Source organism: Bidens hawaiensis, unplaced genomic scaffold (genome assembly GCF_021521415.1).
Source record: "Bidens hawaiensis isolate Kalapana, Puna unplaced genomic scaffold, B.hawaiensis_p1.1 tig00009788_1, whole genome shotgun sequence".
NCBI lineage: Eukaryota > Viridiplantae > Streptophyta > Magnoliopsida > Asterales > Asteraceae > Bidens > Bidens hawaiensis.
In genome coordinates, this window is record NW_027491732.1 from 14,486 (window position 1) to 36,874 (window position 22,389).

At 41.5% G+C, this 22,389-nt stretch overlaps 1 protein-coding gene and 2 pseudogenes across 2 annotated transcripts; 1 reads left to right on the forward strand and 2 right to left on the reverse strand.

Annotated features, from left to right (window-relative positions):
• The first annotated feature begins 11,455 nt into the window (after window positions 1-11,455).
• LOC143533560 (pentatricopeptide repeat-containing protein At2g17210-like) lies at window positions 11,456-13,799 on the forward strand. The gene is made up of 2 exons (XM_077028298.1): window positions 11,456-13,522; window positions 13,619-13,799. The coding sequence occupies exon 1, from the start codon at window positions 11,510-11,512 to the stop codon at window positions 13,463-13,465; it is 1,956 nt and encodes a 651-aa protein (XP_076884413.1). The 5' UTR covers window positions 11,456-11,509; the 3' UTR covers window positions 13,466-13,522; window positions 13,619-13,799.
• Window positions 13,442-14,392, reverse strand: LOC143533562 (zinc finger protein ZAT3 pseudogene; annotated as a pseudogene).
• Window positions 14,393-15,132: 740 nt separating this feature from the next.
• Window positions 15,133-18,281, reverse strand: LOC143533571 (ubiquitin domain-containing protein DSK2b-like; annotated as a pseudogene). The gene is made up of 8 exons (XR_013135382.1): window positions 18,088-18,281; window positions 17,278-17,910; window positions 17,019-17,194; window positions 16,829-16,942; window positions 16,695-16,750; window positions 16,567-16,595; window positions 16,393-16,482; window positions 15,133-15,803 (listed from the first exon to the last, which is right to left on the reverse strand). The product of XR_013135382.1 is annotated as a ubiquitin domain-containing protein DSK2b-like (transcript).
• Between the last annotated feature and the right edge of the window lie 4,108 nt (window positions 18,282-22,389).

Consider the following 22,389-nt stretch of genomic DNA (forward strand, 5'->3'; position numbering starts at 1 on the left):
CATGCTCATGACGCCTTGGCAATGGAAGATGCCAAGAAGCTGCAAGAGATCCTTGACCAGAGGGGGGTGCTTGACCGCACTGAGAGGAAACTTCAAAGCGTCGAAGAAGCTGCCGCCAAGGAAATTCAACTTGCCAACCTTGATAAAAGCGGAGCCGAACGTGCTTACAAAGAAAGTCAAGCTACCCTCCAATGGCTGCTTCGAGAAGCGTTGCCTCAGGTATCCTCTTTTTCTTTACGCTTTCTGCTCGTAATTAGAAAATGTTCTAACTTTAATTCTTTTGTAGGTTGTGCGTCAGGTCCTTTCAGAGACCTCTTATGACGATGCGATGAGCGCAGCCCTCAACGCTTCTCATGAGGATGGGCAGAAGACTGGCTTCCTGCTTGGTCTAGGGTTTGCTGAGAGAGGCTTTCCGCCCTCCAACTTCCCTTTATTCAATGTTAACACTGAAGCTGCTTATGACCAAGCTGTGAGCCAGTACGCTGCCTTCCCGCATCCAGTGGTGGAGAAGGTGAATGAAGCTGCTGCTGCTGATGATGGGCTAAACATCCTTAAGGCTTTCCTTGGGCAGCCGCGCTCTGATGGTGCTGGCCCAAGCGGAGGTGGCCCTGAAGCCTGATCCTGAAGATCCCTTCCCGCTGCTAGGATAGACTTAGCTTTGTATAGATTTCTTTTAGGCGGGTAGTTACCCAGCCATTGTTGTAATTGATTGTGAAATATTAATCTCTTTGCGTATAAGATTGTTATTTCCTTCCTTGGGTTCCTTGCTTTATAAACTTATGACTTGCATACTTAGTTTGATTTAGCAATTTTCCAAGTGTTTAGAATAAGAACCTTTGAACGTGGTTGATGATGGGTTAAAGTTTCGCCTCCTCCTTCGTGATTGTGCGGGTAAAACCGTCACTTGCACTTGGTAGGATGGCTAATCTTTACCCTCTATCTGACCTGCGTGTAGGTTTCCTTTTCGAAATTTCTAAGGCATTAAGTTAAACCTTTGAACGTGGTTGATAATGGACTAAAGTTTTCGCTTCCTCTTTCGTGATTGTGCGGGTGTAACCGTCACTTGCACTTAGTAGGATGGCTTTAACTTTAGACCTATATCTGACCTGCGTGTAGGTTTTTCTTCTCCTTTTTTAAGTGTTCATAAGTTAACCTTTTAACGTGGTAGATGGTAAGTTAAGTTTGGCTTCCTTGTTCGTGATTGTGCGGGTAAGACCGTCACTTGCACTTACAAGGATGGCTAAACTTTACCTTCATCTGACCTGCGTGTAGGTTTTCCTTAGAACTTTTTAACATTTTGGCGTTGTGTTTATGCGGGTATTGCCGCCTTCCACACGCAACTACTTCTTCCCGTAAGGGAAGTTCATAGGTTACAAGCTATCAATACATCATGAAAGGAGAATCATTTCCATTAGAAGTGGCTCTAGGCCTTTTCTTTACAAGTTGGAATTGATCTACATATAACATTTGCGTAATTGAGCTCCATTCCATGTTCTAGGGATGGGAGTGCCATCGAGCCTTTCGAGCCGGTACGCGCCCTTTCCCAGAACTTCTTTGATAATGTATGGCCCTTCCCAAATCGGGGCCAACTTTCCTGGGCGTTGTTGGTTCGAAGCCTCGTTGTTACGCAGTATGTAGTCTCCTTCCTTGAAGTTGCAGAGTTTTACCCGCGTGTTGTAGTACTTTTGCATTTGTCGTTTGTAGTTTTCTTCACGCACGGCGGCTAAGTCTCTGCGCTCTTCGGTTAGCATAAGGTCTAACCGTCTTTCCGCATCATTGTCTTCTGGTTGGATTAAGACCCTTGGTGAGGGTAAACCGATTTCGACTGGGATCATGGCTTCAGTGCCATAAGTGAGACTGAACGGGGTTTCTCCCGTGCTGGTCTTCTTCAGCGTTCTGTTTGCCCAAAGGACGTGCGGAAGCTCGTCCACCCAGCCGGATCTGTGTTCCAAGAGTCTTTTCTTGATGCCTTCGACGATGCTCTTGTTTGCTCTTTCTACCTCACCGTTACCTTGCGGGTGTGCCACTGAGGTAAAGGTGTGGGTGATTTGAAGTTCTTTCAGCCACTGCTGTAGCTTCTTGTCAGCAAAGTTGGTGCCATTGTCGCTTACCAAATTCTGTGGAAGTCCAAAACGACAAATAATAAATTCCCAAATAAATTTTTTGATATGCTTTGCAGTTGTTTGGGCTAAAGGTTTCGCTTCTATCCATTTGGTGAAGTAGTCAATGGCTACCACTAGGAACTGAACATTCCCAGCTGCTGTTGGAAATGGGCCTGTCACGTCAATGGCCCACTTCTGAAATGGCCACGAGGAAGTGACAGGAACAAGTTCATTTTTCGGGCGATGCGTGTTGGGTGCGTAAAGCTGACAAGATCTGCATTTTCTGATGTATGCCAACGCGTCCATATGCATACCCGGCCAGAAGTATCCCGCGTTGTTTAGCTTGGCTACCACAGCGCGGGGACCTGCGTGTACTCCACAGATGCCTTCGTGAACCTCCCTTAGGAGGTAGTCAGCATCTTGGTTGTCTACGCATCTTAACAATGGGCCAAGAAAGTTACGTCTGTAAAGGGTGTCATTGACCAGCTGATAATTCAGTGCTTTACAGCGTAGTTTTCTTGCCTGTGACTTCGACTCTGGTAACGTTCCTGCTTCAAGGTATTTTATTATTGGGGTCATCCATGTTTCTGTACCGGTTTGGATGACACAAATTTCCTTGTGCGGGACTGATGGTGTTTCGAGGAGTTCCACGCGGATGTCCTTTCCCAAGTGGGTGAAGGCCAGTGATGCAAGCTTACTTAACGCATCCGCAGATTTGTTTTCGCTGCGCTTGACATGTATCACTTTACAATCATTAAAATCGCGCATGATGGCTTTGGCCTGGGCGAGGTACAGGGCCATTGTGTCATTTACAGCCGTGTACGTCCCGTTTATCTGGTTTGCCACTAGCATGGAATCTACATGGGCTTCCAAATTTTTTACACCCATTTTACGCGCAATCCTCAATCCGGCCAGGAATGCTTCATATTCAGCTTCGTTATTCGTACTTGGGAAATCCAGCCGAATAGCATAAGTATATTCCTGGCCTGCTGGGTTTGTTAATTTTAACCCTGCGCCTGAACCCTCGTTACTAGCTGCTCCATCAGTGTAGAGTCGCCAGACCTCATCGATTTCGTGTGCTGGGGAGGGTTGAACCTCCTCCTGGCACTCTTTCTCCCGCGCAGCGGGGACTTCTGCAATAAAATCAGCCAGGACCTGGCCTTTAATGGCTGGTCTCGGCTTGTATTGAATCGCATATTCTCCCAATTCAATTGCCCATTTGGCTAGGCGTCCCGATAACTCGGGTTTGCCTAGAACATTTGAGAGTTTGAAGTTGGTGAGAATAGTGATTGGGTGACCCTGGAAATATCGTCTCAACCTGCGTGAAGCGTGTATAAGTGCCAAGACCAGTTTTTCCAGGGTAGAGTACCGGGTTTCCGCGTCAGCCAGCACGCGGCTAACATAATAGATTGGCATCTGGATGCCTTTTCGTTCTACAAGCAGGACTGCCCCGGTTGCTCTATCTGTTGCGGAGAGGTATAGGATTAACTCCTCTCCCGCTTGTGGTGCTGTGAGTGTTGGGAGTTCGATCAGGCGTGATCGAATCTCCTGGAAAGCTGCTTCCGCTTCTGGTGTCCAGCGGAAGTGCGTTTTCTTTAAACAATTTCTTAGTGTTGACACAAATGGGAACGACCTATCCGCATGGTTTGCCAAAAAGCGGTTAAGCGCGACTAGTCGTCCGTTCAGTGTTTGAGCCTGTTTTATGGTGGTAGGTGATTCCATTTTGACAATGGCTTCGACTTTTTCAGGGTTCGCTCTGAAGCCATCTTTAGTAATAATGACTCCCAAGAACTTCCCTTCTTCCACCCCAAATGAACACTTGCTCGGGTTGAGCTTCATGTTTATCTTTCTGAGCGTGTTGAAAGTTTCCTCAATGTCTTTCAACATCGCCTCTGGCTCGGGGCTTTTGATGACCAAATCATCCATATAGACTTCCAAGTTTCTCCCAATTTGGGCGTGAAACTCTTTGTCCATTAGTCGTTGGTACGTGGACCCGGCGTTCTTAAGTCCGAATGGCATCATTTTATAACAAAATGTGCCATCGGGCGTCCGAAAGGCGGTTTTGTCCTGGTCATCTACAGCCATGTGGATTTGATGGTACCCCTTATACGCATCCAAGAAGCATTTAAGGCGAAATGGTGCCACCGAATCCACCTTGAGATCAATTTCTGGTAACGGATAACAATCTTTGGGGCATGCTTTGTTCAAATCTTTGAAATCTATGCACATGCGCCATTGTTTGTTATTCTTCGGTACCATTACGGGATTTGCAACCCACGTTTGATATTTGCTAACGCGCACGATGCCCGCATCAAGGAGTTCCTTGACTTGGGTTCTGCACGCGTTGGTTTGCTCGGGCCCCATTACTCTGCGCTTTTGTACGATCGGCGTAACGGCCGGATCGCATTTGAGCTTATGCTCTGCCTTACTCCGGGGTACACCAGTCATGTCGGCTGGTGTCCACGCGAAGATGTCTGCGTTTCGCTGCAGTAAGCGCTTGAGTAAGGTGCGTGTTGGATCAACAATTGTCGGGCCAATGGTAACGGCCTGATCAGGATATTTCCCATTGAATGCCCACTGTTCAGGTTCAGTGATGGTTTGTTTGGCCATCTTCGGTTTGGGTTTAGAAGAGACAGATGCGATGCATACCTGGGGAATGCCCGTGATCATCGCTACGCCGTCAGTTGTTGGCCATCCCATCATGCCGTGGACTGAGGATACCACGGCGTTGAATCTTGCCATCCCGTCTCTCCCGAATAGGATGTCATACGTATGATGTGGTTTTTTCATTACAACAAAATCCACATCCTCCGTGCGTGAATAATTCCCATCGGTGAGAGTGACGGGGAAAGATAGGATGCCCAAGGGAGTGTTCATGCTGCCGTCAAACCCCTCCATTGAAGCGTAGACCGTCTCCAGGCGTTCCTTGTCTTCATCGTCGAGCTTGTCGAAGAACTGCCTGTACATCACTGTCGACGATGCGCCATTGTCAACGAGTGTGCGGGAGGTGATGTAGTGCCCCAGCTGGCTTTTAATGACAATGGGGCCTTCTTTGTTTGGGCCTCCCGGCACTCGCGGGAAGCGCACTTCTGCTTCCTTCCATGCGCATGGCTCGGTCATCGGTCTCTTTCTTCCTCTGACCTTACCATGGACCATGTTGATGCTGATGTCGACGGGCTTTCGTCCGTTACCCCTGTACCTGTTGTCGTTTCTTCCCCCTTTCTTGATAGATGCCACGAGGTGTTGCAACCTCCCATCCTTGACGAATGTCTCAACGATGTCCCTCAAGGATGTGCACTCCTCAGTGCTGTGGCCCTTTGTCCCATGGAAGTCACAAGACTTGCTTTGATCCGCATTGGGTTTCTGTCGGATCGCTGGGGCTTTTGGCCATGGCAGTTTTTCCGTGGCAAATATCTCCGTGACGCTCTTGGTGAGTGGCGTCCAACGGTTCTTCCGGTTGGAAGGGTGCGTGTTGTCCCTTCCGCCAACCAGAGGGCGAGAGCTTGAGGGGGTGTCAAAGTTAATCCTTGACTGCCAAATACCTTGCCGCCTCTTTTTGTTTAGCCGGGCGGCTCTCACATTGTTCTCCCTTGTCCTCTGTGTGTAGAGGTTTGTATTCTGGGGGAGATCTCTTCCCAGCTGTTTCTCCGTTTCGGCAAAGCGCTTGGCTGCCGTCATTATGGCATCCCATGTGGATGGCATGCCGTCTTTACCCGTCAAAGTGCGGATAAGTTCTGGGTACTCAGCGCCCTGAATGAAAGCGGCGCGAACGAGGTCTTCGCTGACGTTGCCCAGACTCAGCTTCTTGGAGTTGAAGCGGGTGATGAAGTCCAGTAAGGATTCATCCTCTTCTCTCACACAGTTGAGGATCGTCCACTGCTCCTCAGTGTGCTTCCTCTGTTGACTAAACTGTTGACTGAACTTGTTCTGGAAGTCTGCCCAGTCATAAATGTGGTGGACCGGTAAACGGTCAAACCATGCTCTGGCTGCTCCTACCAGAGTCATCTGGAACATGTAGCACCACGTGGGCTCCGTCCAGTTACTGACGGTTGCCCCCGCAATGAATCTGTTCAGATGGTCATCTGGGTCGGATAGACCATCGTATGTGCCAATGTTGGACATTTGTTTGGCACTCCTCGGGGCGATTGCTTCTGCAATGTCCCTAGCAAATTTTGACCTTCCTGCGTTTGTGGCAGTAGGTCTAAAGGCCTTGGAGAAGTCACGCGAGCTTTTCTCCGTGACTGGTTGGAATGCTTCCCCAAAATTCCTTTTTGGCTGGGGGTCCGTTTCCTTACGCTTCCCTTTCGCCCTATGGCGAGGGTTCGCGTCGGTGTCGGAGTCTTCCCTCTCGTCGTCTGAGTACTCGCACTCACTACTCATGTTGAGGTGCTGGCGAGTACTACCGAATTCCTCAGCTTGTTGGACTGAACGCAAGCGTTCTTCCAACTCAGCCTGAAATTCTCTTTGACGTGCCTCGGCCCATGCCTTCACTTGATCAAGTGTTTGGCGAGGGGCTCGAGTTCGTTTTTCCAGCTGGGCATCAGTGAATCCCAGTGGAATATTTACTCCACTTGCCCCTACATGAGTGACTGGGGTAGTGTTCGTAAAATGTACTTCACTTCCCCCAGCTTGGGTGGCTGGGGTAGTGTTTGTAAACATTGTGTTGCCGGTGTTTACCCCAGTGGCTGGGGTTGTGGTTACCGGAGTTTCTCTAGTCATCTTGGAAGTTTTGAAAAACTGGAGAAAGATGTAGTTCTAGCTTTTATGCACGGATGGCGCCAATGAAGAAACACTAAGTGACCCCGGGCAGATTATAGGTAATCTGGGGGCTAAGTAATGTTTCCCACGAAGGTTAGGTCCAGCAGAGTAAGTTGTACTTCAGGGAACCTGCAAAACAGACACCGTAAGCTCGTCACTGAGAAGGGGGGGGTTCCTCCTTGTGACCACCCTCCGGCGTGAGAATCAGTCTATATTGCTCTTTGAATATAAAAGTATATGAATACTATTAGAGCAGTTATCAAGTAAGTTATACGAGATAGTAGATGATGAAATGATAATACCATTTGCTGTCTTTTATAGCCGAAGGTGGGTATCCAAGGGGTTTAGCCGGCCCAACACGCTACCAACTGTAACCTATGCACGTGCCTTGCCTGTGAGTGGTGGACAGGTAGCGTCTGACATAGAGCAGGCGTGCCGTGCACTCTTCGTCTTCTACCAACTGCAGGCTAGGCACGTGCTCTGGCAGGAGTTGGTGAGCAGGCGGCGGCTATTGGTCACAGTGCAGTGGCGTGCTGTCTGCCACGCTGCTGTCAGTGAGCTGTCGCATTCTTGGTCAGATCTTTTGTCTTTACCTCGCCAGGTATCACGCAAAAGATCCTCCATCATACGGACTGGCCCATTTTGGCGGGAGTTTTCCCCCTCCCGCCTTTGCTCATTCTTTCAGGTGACACTGAATATTTGTAAGTGTTAAGCCTTATGCGTGTAGCTATGCTGTGCGGGTAGCCTTCCCTGATGGCTTGTATCCGCAACTGCGGGAACAGGCGGGTTACTTTACCATTGGGAGGCTTTTCCCTGCGTATGCAGCTTGCATACTGCGCGTAGGCTTCTCTGAGCATGGTGGGTCCTGCGGGAGTAGATGGTCTTTGCGCAGACATCCCTGTTCAAGGTGAGTCATGCGGGACCAACTGAGCCCTGCTGGGACCTACCTCTTCAATATTGATTTTCAACCATCCTCGGTGGAGATATTTTGGTCTTTCTTCATGGAACAAAATCCAGATAAAATAGTTTTCCTTTTCTCTGTTGACGCGAACATCTATCTATGTATTAATTACTAGGTTAGAACCCGTGTGATACACGGGTTTGTTAAAAAATTAAAAACTACAACAACAAATATTAATGATAATATGTATAATTACAAGTTTACAACAATCTTGTAAGTTTTTCTCATGAATTTTAATATACAACTGAGACGACTTCCGAACTACTTGACCTATAACTTAACTCAAAACATGAATAAGGGTAAAACCGTCACCTGCCTAATACCTTCTATCATTCTACTGTAATTGGACTGCTAGGTTCATCCGGGATGGAAGTTGAATTCCCCACAACTTCATGATGATGTCATCGTAGTTGATCAATCCAAGACTAAGAAAAAACATGATGCAAAAAAGAGTGAACACAGGGAATGTACATGAAACTGAAAAAGACCCTTAACCAAAATAAACGGACCCAACCCAAAATTAAAAGGGCCGATTCTTGTGGGTTAGAAACAATGATAGCTAAAGATCTTTCATCTTGGTTGGTTGATTCGTTACCAAAATCGGGCTCATTAGTAAACGGGTTGAAATTGCCACTTTTACTCAAAACATGCTATCTTGAAAGAACTCTTAAATATCCTCAAGTATGTTTTCCTACTTACCAAAGTATGGAATATGTTTTAACTTTTATAAACATGCTTTTAACGGTCATTCGGCTTTCATCTTTGAGCCAAATGTGAAAACTTCTAAAAAGGGCATAATTGTCATTTTGGTCTATTCTACTTCCTATTATATGTTAATGATTTTCTTTACTTCAATTCAATATGGTTAACTTGTTTTTAGTACAGTGTGAAGACATATTTTTGTTCTTTTATCCATGGATGCAGAATATAATTTTTTTGGAAACATGTGAATAGAATTTGTAATATAAACATGTGAAATCAGTAGCAGTTTTATTACCTCATACACTGCATTATCAATTAACTATGCTATAACACTCCAATCAACTTTTGTCCTACACTTTTGTTAACCGAGTCATTACATGCACAACATCAACCAAAATCAAGGGTGGAGCTATTTGGAGGAGATCAGGGTCAAGTGAACCCATTGCATAATGAAGCCAGATCAACAAACCCAAACACATTGCATAATGGTAAGTGCTAAAACATTATATATTGAATATTAAAAATAGCTTGTAAGTTGTAACAGATGATAGCATAATTGTCATTAACTTATCCCTCATCAATTTCTCTCAACATGCTTTGCTACTTGTACACTGCAAGATTCACCCCTTTCCCTGTTGTACACAAGTTAAACCTTTAAACAATTTTAGGTAAGAAACGTGATTATTACATAATGCATTTGTACGTAAAGTTGAAAAGATTTAAAGCAATACATACAACTGTTGAAGTGTTATGCGTTTCTTGTAGTTCATATGTAAAATCCTAGGGGTGAGCAATAACTGAAACCAAACCGAAAACTGAACCGAAATTAACCAAAAGCCGACAAACCAAAAACCAATGGGCGGTTTCACAGTTTTAAAATGAACCGTGAATACCTCTAATTTCATGTGTAACTAAACAAAACAGTTTGGTTTAGTTATGAACTGAAATTAACCAGACCGAAAACTGACAAACTAACCAAATTAACCAAACCTATTTTAGTGGATGATTTTACAAACACCAAATTTTGGTGTTCAGTTTCTGTGAAGTGGAATGACTGAACTAATATATGCTCACCCATGTAATCCTTCAAAACAATCTCATTTATACGTTAAACCAAAAACAGGTGCTTACAAACTTATGAATGAAGAAATACTTGCAGATTTTTTTTGTCCTAGAAGCATTGTGTACATCTGAATCCACAATTGAACCATCAAGATCAGCACTATAACAAAATTAAAGCTGGTCGAAAATTAATCATATTCACACCTGTTCTATGATTTTGGTATTCAAACGAAGAGTTAATGAAATTAGTTTCATACCTCGAAGATTTGATGATAAAAATAATGATTTTGGCAGCAGGTACGATTTACCCTCGATCGGTTAGCGAAGTTTGCAAGAATCTAAATTAGGCTTTGTTGAGAATGGGTGTTTAATGTTAGCGTAGAAGGAAGTAATTGACAAAACAAATCACATACCTCGTTCGATTGTTGGATAGAATATGATTGATTATGGAAATCTAAATTTGACCTCGTCAAATGCAGCACCAATCATTTGAAAGCCAACATGATATCCCCTGCATACATTGCCAGTGAAACCATACTTAAGTATCTAATGTTAAAATGTTTATAAAATTTATATATTATGATAGAAGAGAAGTTTATAACAATTTACATGCATGATATCCCCTGCGCATACATTACCAGTGGATCCTGTTTCTTTTCACCTATAAATAAAAGAACACACCAGTGGTTACGACTTACAACACTATGGTAAATAAGGTGATCATAGAGGGTAAATTGGTAATTACCAATTTTATGTGCTATAGATGGAGCTGCTGGTGAGTTTAAATATCATGCAAATCTAATGCTTCCTTAAAGTTTTTCAATCATAAAACCACCATGATTAACAATTTAACATATTAAATTATTAGCCAACATTATTACTAATAAAATCAAATAAACACCTGTTGCAAATCATAGTCTCCAATTTTGATCATGCCCTAAAGATAATATAAAATATAAGAACACAAAAATAGGATGAATCAATGATTAAGAAACATATGTACACAATGAACAAAGATAACACATCTAACTGTACAATAATAAAAACAAAACACCTACATATACTCGATCACCATATAAGTTTCCAAAATTTTCCTTGTAAGATAAACTTCACAGCCTACTGGTAACAACTCTTACGTGCAACTCTATGAATCGAGAAAAAAAGTGAAAAGCATCAAACAAATGTTACGTTTATTAAGTCAAATAATCAAACTTGGATTTGCCAATTTGAAGCAATTTTTTCTCAGTATAAGTGCAATTCGAAAGTTGCCATGTGCTTCGCAAAATCAAGCACACCCATTTCATGTACACAATAACCATCAAATCATAAATTCTAAATAAAACAATAAATCATACATTTAACATGCCTAAAATCAAAGGCAATAAAAAATCATAAAGTTTACATCATAAATTTTTAGATCAAAAATTTCACTAAAGTACTGCACTTTGTTTGCAACAAAAAGTAATTATCCTACAATGGTTATTCTTGTAAATACCAGGCTTTGCTGTTATGTGAAAAGAAATATGATTACAAAACAACATCTTGAAAAGGTCCACTTTACATGAGAATAACAAAAGCAATTATACCACAATGACAATTATTTGAAAATGATCTTCAAATATTTATGCTTATCTTGAAAATATCAAAGCATCACATTTACCAATTGTGTATGAATTCACAAAAGACTCTTGGATACAAACTCATTATATGTTTTCCCAAATGCAATCAAAATTAGTCTAGTCTGCCCAATGAAATGAATCATCAAGCATCACTTCCAAACTTGGTTGCACACATCAAACAGGCATCATTTAACAAAAACTGGCTACAAATATTAAAGCCATGCTCAGCAACATCATCATCTCCCCTTCATGCATCCGCAATCAAGCTCGGTGTCGAATCATGCACATCTGTTGCAAATTCCATCATGGATTTCTATTCTAAAGCTGGCCTTATAGATTCCGCATGCAATGTCTTTAATAACTTAAACAACAAGGATTCTGTTTCTTGGAATATTATGATACCCGCCTTCATTCAATATGCCTATTTCCATAACGGAATCTTATCCTTTATGCGCGCCAGAGCGGCTGCCTTTCAACCCAATGTTTCCACCTTAGTCATTGTCATTCAAGCAATTAACAAAGTTGGAGATTTGCAGCAAGGGTGTAAGCTCCATGGGTACATGATTAAGGCTAACTTTTTGACCGTCCCATCGCTCCGAAACTCCCTTTTGGGGGTCTATGCGAATATGGCCATTGAGTATGCACACAAGCTGTTTGATGAAATGTCTGAGAGAGATGTCGTTGCCTGGAGCGTCATGATTTCGGCCTATGTTAAAGGTGATCAAGCGCTTGTTGCTTTGAGGATATTTAAAGAGATGCTATCGCAGTTTAACACCGAATTAGATGCTCAAACGGTGGTGAGTGCACTCAAGGCGTGTACTGATTTAAAGAACGATATTATAGGAAGAACGTTACACGGGTTTGTTGTTCGTAAAGGTTTTCTTAATGATTTGTTTATAGGCAACTCATTAATCGACATGTATTCTAAATGTAACAATCCCGGTTCTGCATTTCAAGCTTGGAAAGACATGCCTTTAAACAACATTGTTTCATGGAATTCTCTTTTATCTGGACTCGTTTGTAATGGGAAATATTCCGAAGCTATTAATCTTTTTAAGTCAATGCAAAAGTCCAAAACCGACCCTGATGCAGTCACATTAGTCAACCTTCTACAAGTATGCAAACATTTTGCAGACCCAAGTATCTGCAAATGCATTCATACCGTGATTATCAGGAAAAACCTCGAGTCGAATCACTTCATAGTCAATACTTTAATTGATGTTTATGCAAAGTGCAATCTTATATGTTCTGCACAAAAGTTGTTTAATTCGACTAAAATTCGCGATACGATTTCTTGGACCACAATGATTGCAGCTTTCACACATTGTGGTTTTCCCAATGAAGCAATCAAAGTCTTTAATAATATGATGCAAACACATGAGAAACCGAATGCTGTTACTGTACTAAATCTCATAGAAGCCTGCTCTTGTTATTCTGAACTAAAAAGACCAAAATCAGTTCATGGGATCGCGATCAGGTTAGGGTTTGCAACCGAGACAATAGTTGGGACCGCCATTTTGGATATGTACTCAAGTTATGGAGATATAATTACCTCAAAGAAAGCTTTTAATCAAATTATGAAACAAAATGTTGTATCGTTTAGTGCCATGATTGCAGCATGTGGTATGAACGGGCTTCCTCGTGAGGCATTACGATTGTTAACGGAAATGGAAGTACATGGTTTAAAACCTAATTCAGTTACAATACTTTCGGTGTTATCAGCATGTAGCCATGGAGGTTTGATAAACGAGGGGCTATCGTTTTTCCAAAAGTTTATCAATAGTCAAGAAGTCAAACCGAGCTTAGAACATTTCTCTTGTTTAGTAGACTTATTAAGCCGGGGTGGAAAACTGGATCTGGCAATGGAACTGGTTGACCAACTCGCTGATAGTCAAAGTGTCGGTGCGAGTGCTTGGGGGGCTTTGTTAAATGGTTGTAGAACAAGCCACAACAGTAATGAACATATTAATGAGAAAGTGGTTAAACGCGTTATTGAATATGAACCGGATAACTCGAGTGGTTACATGCTTGCATCAAACATGTATGCTGCACGTGGTTCATGGGACACGGCTGCAAGGTTTAGAGCCATGGTTAGAGATAAACGGGTTAAAGTGGTCGCCGGTTACAGTATGATTCACGTGAATAACACGTCTTATAAGTTCATCGCAGGCGATAATAATCAACTTTTGCTCAAGGAAATACACGATACCATTGAGGAATTACACAAATGTATGAAGTTAGAAAAATACAAGTTATGTTAATATGTTATATACATATATATAGAAAGGAACAGACATACATGATTACATGATACATAGGTACAGACACTTATGTAATGTTATAATACATGACTATATTATATATATATATATAGTTCACAGATGTAATCTTAAATCCAAACCTGAACTGAACAGGTGGAGTCATCTTGTAATGGTGCAGGTGCATTCAAGTCAAACCTTAATGCTATGGCAGTTGGTACAACACCATCTTCTTTCTCTAAATGGCAACTTTTGTGGCCACCAAGTGCTTGTCCACTTGAAAATATCTTCAAACAAATACTGCATTTGTGTTGCTGATTCATGTTCAAACCCTCACTCGCATAATGATCTCCGTATTCAAGCTCTTCGTCGGTTTTCGTTATTGCAAAGCATCCCTTCACATTCTTGTGACTTGCCCTGTGGCCCCCTAATGCTTGGTGTGACCCGAACACCTTTTTGCAACTGGAGCACTCGAATCTGGTTTGCGGGTCATTGATGCCGAGTGGGTTGTAGTCATGTTGGTCACTTGTGGACGCAGAAGTGGTTGGTTGAATCTTATTATGTGAGACGGGTGGCGTGTTTGCGAGCATTAGCAAGCACGCTGCCACGTACTCGTCTTCCTCGGTCGGGTGGTGGATGATGTTTGGTGGCGGGTTGATCCCACGCCAGGGTCGGTCGGGGTGGCAGCGCATGTGGCCGAAGAGGGCTTTCCATGACCAGAAGCGCTTACCGCACTCGGTACATGGAGGGGTGATTTTGGGGACACTGGGGTCGGGTTTCATCTTGGTAATAACTGGGACCGCGGAAGGGGAAGGTTGAGGACTGGGTTTGGGGAAGCGGATCATCTTGGTCCGCTTCTTCTGGTGGTGGGGTTGAATGGTGGTGATGGGTTGAATGCAGAGTTGTAGATCCGGTGGGTTGATCATAATGTGGTGGACTTGTTCATATTCATAATAATATGATTATAATGAGGATGTAAAAGGGGGTAATAAGGTGGGGGTGGCGGCGACGGTTACACATAGTAAGTGTGTTGTGTGTCTTTCATGGGCAGTTATTTTCAGTTATGATTTATGATAGATATATATGACTTTGACATGTTTCTCGGAGGTTGTCTCGTACCCCGCACTTTTACTTCATTTTCAAAAACAAACGTTTGTGTAATTTAAACCATTGTTATTGTTATTTATAATATTTAGAAAATATCACCCTTTTTTTTGGTTACCAAGAGTACGTACAAAGTAAAAAGGTGAACTCAGAACGTTTTTGAGTTTTGTTAAACCTACCATAACATGTTATACAATTTTAACAAATGGCATCTAAATTGGTTGTGTTTTTAACGAATATGTAATTAACAAAAAACGATAACATACGGATAAGGTTTGTACTGAACAATAACATTATCAACAAAAACCGTGAGTTTTTGTTCTATAAGACCACTAGTTGTGGAGCTTCCAAGGGGCGTCAAAAGCTTATGTCACATGTCCTTAACACACGTTAACCGGGTGGCAAAGGAGAAAAAGGTAAAGCCTAAGACACATTTCACCTTTTATGGAAATAACTTCTAATGAAACTTTAAAAAAAGAAAACAATATCTTCTAGTAGAAGTATGTTCTGTGTAGTCAATGTTGAGACATTAAACGACATATATTGATGAGTACACAGACAGAACTACTACGAGTCTTGTTTGAACGGATTAAGTATTTGAGAGTCCATTGAGCATATAGGAAGATGTTCTCGTCTAGGATTCCCACTATCAATGTGTGATCGTCTTCCTTAATTGGCTGACCTTAAATTAAACAAGGAATCAAATTTACGTCTACTCAAATTAGACAACAACGGATCGAAACTCCTGCTTGCAACATCATAAAACTAACCCAAACTCCTCCAGCAACGTACCAGCCACCAAGATCATTTCAAAGACGTACATAACTAGAAACTTGAACACACGCACAACACATTTCAACGACTAATCTTTCAAGGAACGTCATAAAACGACAATGATCTATCAGACTTGTTTGTACACCAAACACCAAAAGGTTTGCTTTGAGGAGGCCGGTGCGAACTGCAAAGTAATCTTGTTTACTTCGTCACACACACACACACACACACCCACCCTCAAAAGAAATCCACATGCCCCCCTTTGTCTACTAAAGAATACTTTAAATAAAACAAAACACCACCAAGCTACGCCATCACGGGCCGAGGTTTCCCAAAAGCCTCTCAACTGCAGCATGAACATTGCCTGCAGTAGCACGCAACGCCCTGATATTTTCTTGGGTGTCAAAGAAGCCCATTTCTTGAAGTTGTGACAGTTGAGTCGCATAAAGTTGTTCCGGTGGCACTACATGCAAAAATAAGAAAATAAGAAACATAAATCATTTGTAACAAAATGTTTCAAGAAAACTGTGTCCAACATGTAATATTTAACCGGTCCGATTATCCATTTGTAACCATAATATTCGGTCATAACCGACACATATACACCCCTAATTTAGGCTATTGTACTCCATGTCTCATCAAAATTACACTCTACAACACGCCTCTAGACACATAGGTTAAGAAGATTTGCTTCCACTACCCAAAAAAAGAAAAAAAAAATCTAGCAAACATGTGTGTGTGTTTGCAATCATGATCGCTAAAAACGGTAATGTGAAAGGAAAAAGCTTGAAAACAAAAGTTTGCCATTTTTTATCTTTTGGGAAGAGAAAGTAATGATCAAATAATCAGCTATTTAATGTTGTCTGCAAATATTATAATTATAAGATAAATGACTATATCCTGATCATAGTAAAGTCTTACCATCGGCAATTTAAAGTATCCAAGAAGATACCAAAAAACCATCCTATTGCATAATTCAGCTATTTAATGTTGTCTGCAAATATTATAATTACAAGATAAATGACTATATCCTGATCATAGTAAAGTCTTACCATCGGGTATATTTGAAGCGGCCAAGCCACCGGCTCCAAGTCCACCAAACATATTCATCCAGAAATCAAGCCCCGCATTGTTTTGTGCTCCTGCAGGTTAAAAATATAAAACAATATTACATAAAATCGATACATTAATAAAAATAACAAAAGAAGAGATTTGTTCAATCGTACCTGTAGCATCACCTGTCTGCCCGGGGCCACTGCAACAGAAAAGCGATCGTTTTAAAATGGAAAAATGATATCTCTATATTGCATTTTCACAAAGTAGTTAAATAAGCAATAAGATGATTCACACTTACAAAGTAGATTGCTGTTGGTTAAGCTGAGGTAGAAGCTGCTGTAAAGACATCATTTGCTGTATAAAAAATACCAAAATGGTCAGGTTAGAGTCAAAATAAAATTTTCAACAGTCAAACTATATATATGTACATACCTGTATCATCTGAGGTGACGTTAACTGACGAAGTACTTCTGGATTTTGTAACATCTCTCTAAGCTGAGGGTTAGAGTCGAACAAGATACGTAGTTGAGGGTTTTGGTTCACAATCTACAAATTAAATCATGCAAAAAGTTTTTTTTTTTAAGTGAAAACTGATAACGATACTTAAAACAAAATCACGTACCTGCTGCATATACTGAGGGTTCGAGAGCATGCTTTGCATCATCTGAGAAATTGCTGGATTTTGCATTAGCTGACTCATGTCCGGCATTCCACCTGGACGGTCTGACCCGAGCAGACCAGCTCCACCTAACCAAGATACAGTCGGTGGTCTGGTTCCTGCATTTGTCCGAGCTCCACCTATTTATTTCCATCATGCGAATTTCATTAACAATAATGCTTATTATAGTAACAGAACAGTTGGACATTTATTAGATCTTTACCAGTAGTATTACCACCCCAAGGGTTGGGAAGTGGGTTAGAATTAGGAACCGCAGACCCGGGGGTTGTCTCAGAACCCGTTATCGGAGGGTTGTTAAGCGCACCCTGATTCCCGAGTAAAGCCGCAAACGGGTTGGAGCCGGGATCATTACCAGCTGGTGTGGTAGCATTCAGAATGGGTTCTTGAACATTTTCATACATCCGTCTCAGCATATTAAAACCTTCAGGAGACGACTTGATATTACTCATCGCCCGATCAGTATTCCGCATCATTTCCCGCATGAGTTCCGGGTTCCTTGCTGCTTCAAGTGTCTGCCTGAGAATCGCGGGGTCGTTAAGAATATGACCAAGCTCGGGGTTCCGGTCGATTATTTCACGCATCTGTGGATTGTTCATCATCATGCTCCGCATGATCTCCGGGTTGTTGAGTATGTTTTGAACCGATGGCATGTTCATCATGTCTCTCATCATGTTAGGGTTTTGAGCTAGCTGTTGTTGAAAATCAGGAAGCCCGGGAAATAAGGGTGCACCAGAACCACCTAGCCCGACCCCTCCAGCACCTTGAGTTCCAGGTGCTGGTGCTGGTGCTGGAGCCGAACCGCGCACCATGTGAATTGTGTGATCTGCTTGCAGCCCTATACACAACAGAAACAAGATAGATAATAAGCACATAACAATATAAAAATCACTCAAAACGTATAAAAATTATTAATTAATAAACAGTAAACGAGCCGAGCCGAGGCAGAGTTTGATGAATAATGTACAAGTCTAGAAATCATGAAATGGGTTTCGGAAGAAAATGAATGAATTACCATAACTCTGTAGGGTTTGATCATCCTTCAAAATCCGTCCTTTATAAATGAGGCGCTGCTGATTGGCTGGAACGTCGCCGCTTTGAGCCACCAGATCTTTGAGTTCAGCGATCGTCAATCGGAGGGTTGTTCGCACGGAGAACTTGGAGCCGTCGGATGTTGAGCTTCATCTCTGCATCGCCCGATTCACCCATTCAAAACTAAACCCTAATTGTAGAATCAATCGATCAATTTCAGTATCAAAGATTTTAGGAATTGGAAGATGATTTCTAATTTATTATTATTATTTAATTAATTCATTAAAAGGGTCAAAACGAGTGAGCGTTTTCAAGTTTTGGGAGGATGACACGATGAATGAATATTATTTCATTAAAGTTTTTCAAATGTTTTTTTAAGGTAACCATCATGTTCCATTTTTCTGATTATGAATTTTGTTGATTTCAGATAATAATATGGTTCGGAAATGATACGGTCGCCAAGTGATGTTCAATGCCTGCAAACCGAATCAAACTAGGGATGGATGTGGTGGTATCACTCATCACACAACCCAACCAATCAATTGGTGTCACGTCACCAACCTCAAATTCATCACATGTGATGGGTTTTTACTAGGGGTGGTGGTGTGGTGTGACGGTGTGTGATGGTTTTTTTTAATAAATACTAAATTAAATAAAAAGAAAACAATATTTTACATTAACTAAACAATAAAACAAGATTACATTAAACAAAGACAATTAAATTAAAAAAACCAACAAAAAAAAACCTACAGCCCTTCCCAACCCCACTTGTCGCATATCTCGCGTTTGCGTTGAAGTAGGAGCGATTTAAAAGGTTCCTCATGATGTTCGTGCGGTTTTAGGAGGAAAGTTAGATCGGCGTGTTTTTGTTTCTCATTCAAATGGTTGATATACGTCTCCTCACGCTTCATTTTTAAAATATGAGCCTCTTTCCTTCGCTCCTTCGTCTCGGTCATATCCTTCATCTTAGCCGACTTGTATTCGGCGAAGTTTTCGGCCACCGCTTCCCTTTCCAAGTCTTGACGGTTCCCCACTTTTCTTGCGATTCGGGCGTGTGGGTGTGGGTATGTCTTCGTCGGGATTGTCTTCGGGTTCTTCATTCAAGTTCATGTTCGGCATGTTGCATGACAAGCCGCCGGTAGACGTCGTGTAGTCCCGGGACTCGGAAGTTTTTGATCTTTTTGAACAAGATCCTTTCTTCCTTGGAGCCGTTGGTCTGTTCAAATCGACCAACGGAATCGATACCCACTTCGCGTGACGTCTCGCAATCTGCCACGCATCCAAGTGGGGAAAATCCTTACATTTGTAAACTTGGACATATTCGCGCAAAGCGTTCGTTATCATAGTCGCCTCGCTCGATCCGCTTTGTGGAGTTCGGGACTACAAAACATTTAGAAAAAATATATTAATAACAAATTGAAAAAATAAAGTACTAGATTATAAAATAAATAAACTAAAATAGTTACCTCTTGGACGTAACAAGCATTAAATTTTGACATTTTTCTATTCAAATCTCCCCACTTGCCAATCAGTTGATCCTTGTTTCATTCGGTTGCGCCGGAAAGTTACGAGAAATGTTCTTTAATACGTTTCCATAGCGCATCTTTTTTTTGTTGGTTTGACCGTTTTTTTGATTCGGAGCAATGTAAATAAGCCTTGGGCAAGGCGACCTCCTCATCGGCTAACCGACGCCGAGCACCTCTTTGATGCGGCTCCTCATCCTCGGATTCTTCTTCATCCAAAGTTTGCACATCGTGACGAAAAACACTTGCAAATTGATGTATAACATCGTTATTGTCTAGGGGATCGACGGAAATTTGAGACGGTTGAGAGCCAAACATTTGAGACGGTTGAGATCCAAAAGTTTGAAAAGCATTATTTGGGTAATTTTGGGTAGAAAAAGGGGGATTAAAAGGTCGGTTTTGATACGATTGGTTTTGGGACGGTTGATAATAATGTTGTTATTGAGAAGGTTGTTGTTGGTTTTGGGACGGTTGAAAAGGTTGGGGATAATAAAGTTGTTGTTGGGAAGGTTGGTTTGTGTCGGGTTCGTCTTGTAAGCGAAATCTCGTCGGTTCGCCTAGATTTTGTCGAACCTTTGGTCGGGTTTGGGTTTTCTTTGAACCCGACCCACGTTTCTTAGAACCCTCCATTTGATATGTTAAAAATGGTGTGTGTAATAGAAGATTTTGAGTTGGATTTGTGTATGTTTTGAAGATATATTTATATAGGTAAATAATGTTTTTTTTTTAATTTTCCAAGCATCCCAACGGCTACATCCCCCCCCCCCCCTAACGGCTCTTTTCTTGGAAATGGAACCTTCATCCCGCGTGACACCCATCACGCAACTAAGCCAATTTCTGCGTGACAAGGGGGCGGTGACGGTGTTGAAAGGGCCATCACGCGTGATGGATCACCCATCACGCACCGCCCCGTCCACCCTAAACAACGCAACCATATTACCTCTTAATAAGATCGCTTCCCAACCATATATTTTTCGGTATAGCATTCAGATTATGTCACTTTTCGAATCACCAGCTGCCTATGATCACAATATTGTGATGATTTGTAGGGTAACAATCATACAATACTTATATATGGAATCTTTCAAAGCAAGCACTCGTAATATTGTGTTGATTCGCGGGGTAACACACATTCATCCCTCATTAGAGAGATGTCAACTCAATATGGTAGGCGGGATGACATTGCCAAATGGTGCGAGAACCGGTATGGCCATGATGGTTAAACTATAGTCACTAATTGTAGCAAACTATATATTTCTCTATCACTATGAAATGACAATAAATCATCAAGTACGATACATTTATTTCTTGTTGGAGTACTCCAGGTACTCTGATGAAATAGGGGGGGGGGGGGTCTCAAGCCTTGCAGAGGAGACTAACTTTTACATTAATTGTATATTTGGTACACGTGATACATGTTCTTGCTTGTCATTTCCATGCCACTTAAGCTCCAAACGAGTAGTGCTTCGTCGGCAGTTACTAAACCAAACGCTAAACTTTTCATATTTGAAGCAACTAACCGCTTTACCCTAATGTTGAACAAAAACAAACCAATGTATATATATTGTTCAAACTGAGACTAAACGAACCTAGGCTCGTTGTCATTTGAATTTGTTGATGGCGATTGAAAAGTATTTGTTTGTAATTACTACGATCAAAACCTCATGTTTTGCTGATAAATTTGAAAATTTTATATGTTTGTAAAGAGTTGACTAAATCTTTTTATATAAACTTTTATGACAAAACTGTTGTTTCTATGCACGTGTCTAGCTAATAGTCATCTTGAATCACTAAATCTTTGATCACATTTACGTTGTCAAGTGTACATGCTAACAGATTCTTGAAATGCTTGTGTCAATGAAGGGATCCAAATATTTTTAAGTGGTTATATCATTTTGAAAAATTGGATATCAATAATCCAAACTATTATAATCCCCCTATTAACAATGTGGCTATTAATAATCCCAACATTTAGTTTTGTAACCAATGGCAATCCCAATCTAACAAACTGATAACTCCGTTAAATTTGTGATGACATGGCGTGTTTTGTGTCAATTACTTAACTAGTTAACAATTAAAATTTATTTATAATAAAATATAGCCATTTACTTTATCTTCTCCAACCCACAACCCCATCTGTATCATCTCGAAATTTCTAAAAATGATATTTAATATATTATTTATTTATGATGAAAAAATTTACTTGAGTTAGTAGAAGAAATAATCAAATAATAAAGATGGAACGTTAAGTAGGTTTTAAAGATGAAATTAAATATGGACTAAAAATGAAAGATGTGCCTAACGTCCATGAGCTTAAGGGAGTTAATGTAACATCCTAAATATTCTAATATTAAATAAAGAGAGTTGCGTTAAGTTGTCGTGTGTTAAATAATTAGTTAGTAGTGAATAAAGAAGAATGATGGACTTGGATAATCAAGAGGGATTAAAGGGTAATGGGCCTTAGGTCCATGGGCATTAAAGGATATAAATATCCCCTTAAACCACTCTAAAACCCTAACTCTCATTTCCATCTTCCATAATCTCTACACACTCTAAAACACATACACCTCCTTATCCTTTGCGGTCGAGAGAGGGAAGGAAGAGCGAGATCGAACGAGCGTGATTCTTGCTAGATTCTTCAATACACGAGGTAAATACAAGACCTAGAGCTCGTAACCAAGCTAAACCGTAACATTAAAACGCGAAAAGGTATGTCTTTTACCTTAAAGTCTGCGTTTTTATAAACGTTTAGCCTTGAAACT

Bases quoted from the DNA above. Each gene is read 5' to 3' on its own strand.
- LOC143533560 (XM_077028298.1), top strand. From the start codon at position 11,510: ATGGATTTCTATTCTAAAGCTGGCCTTATAGATTCCGCATGCAATGTC.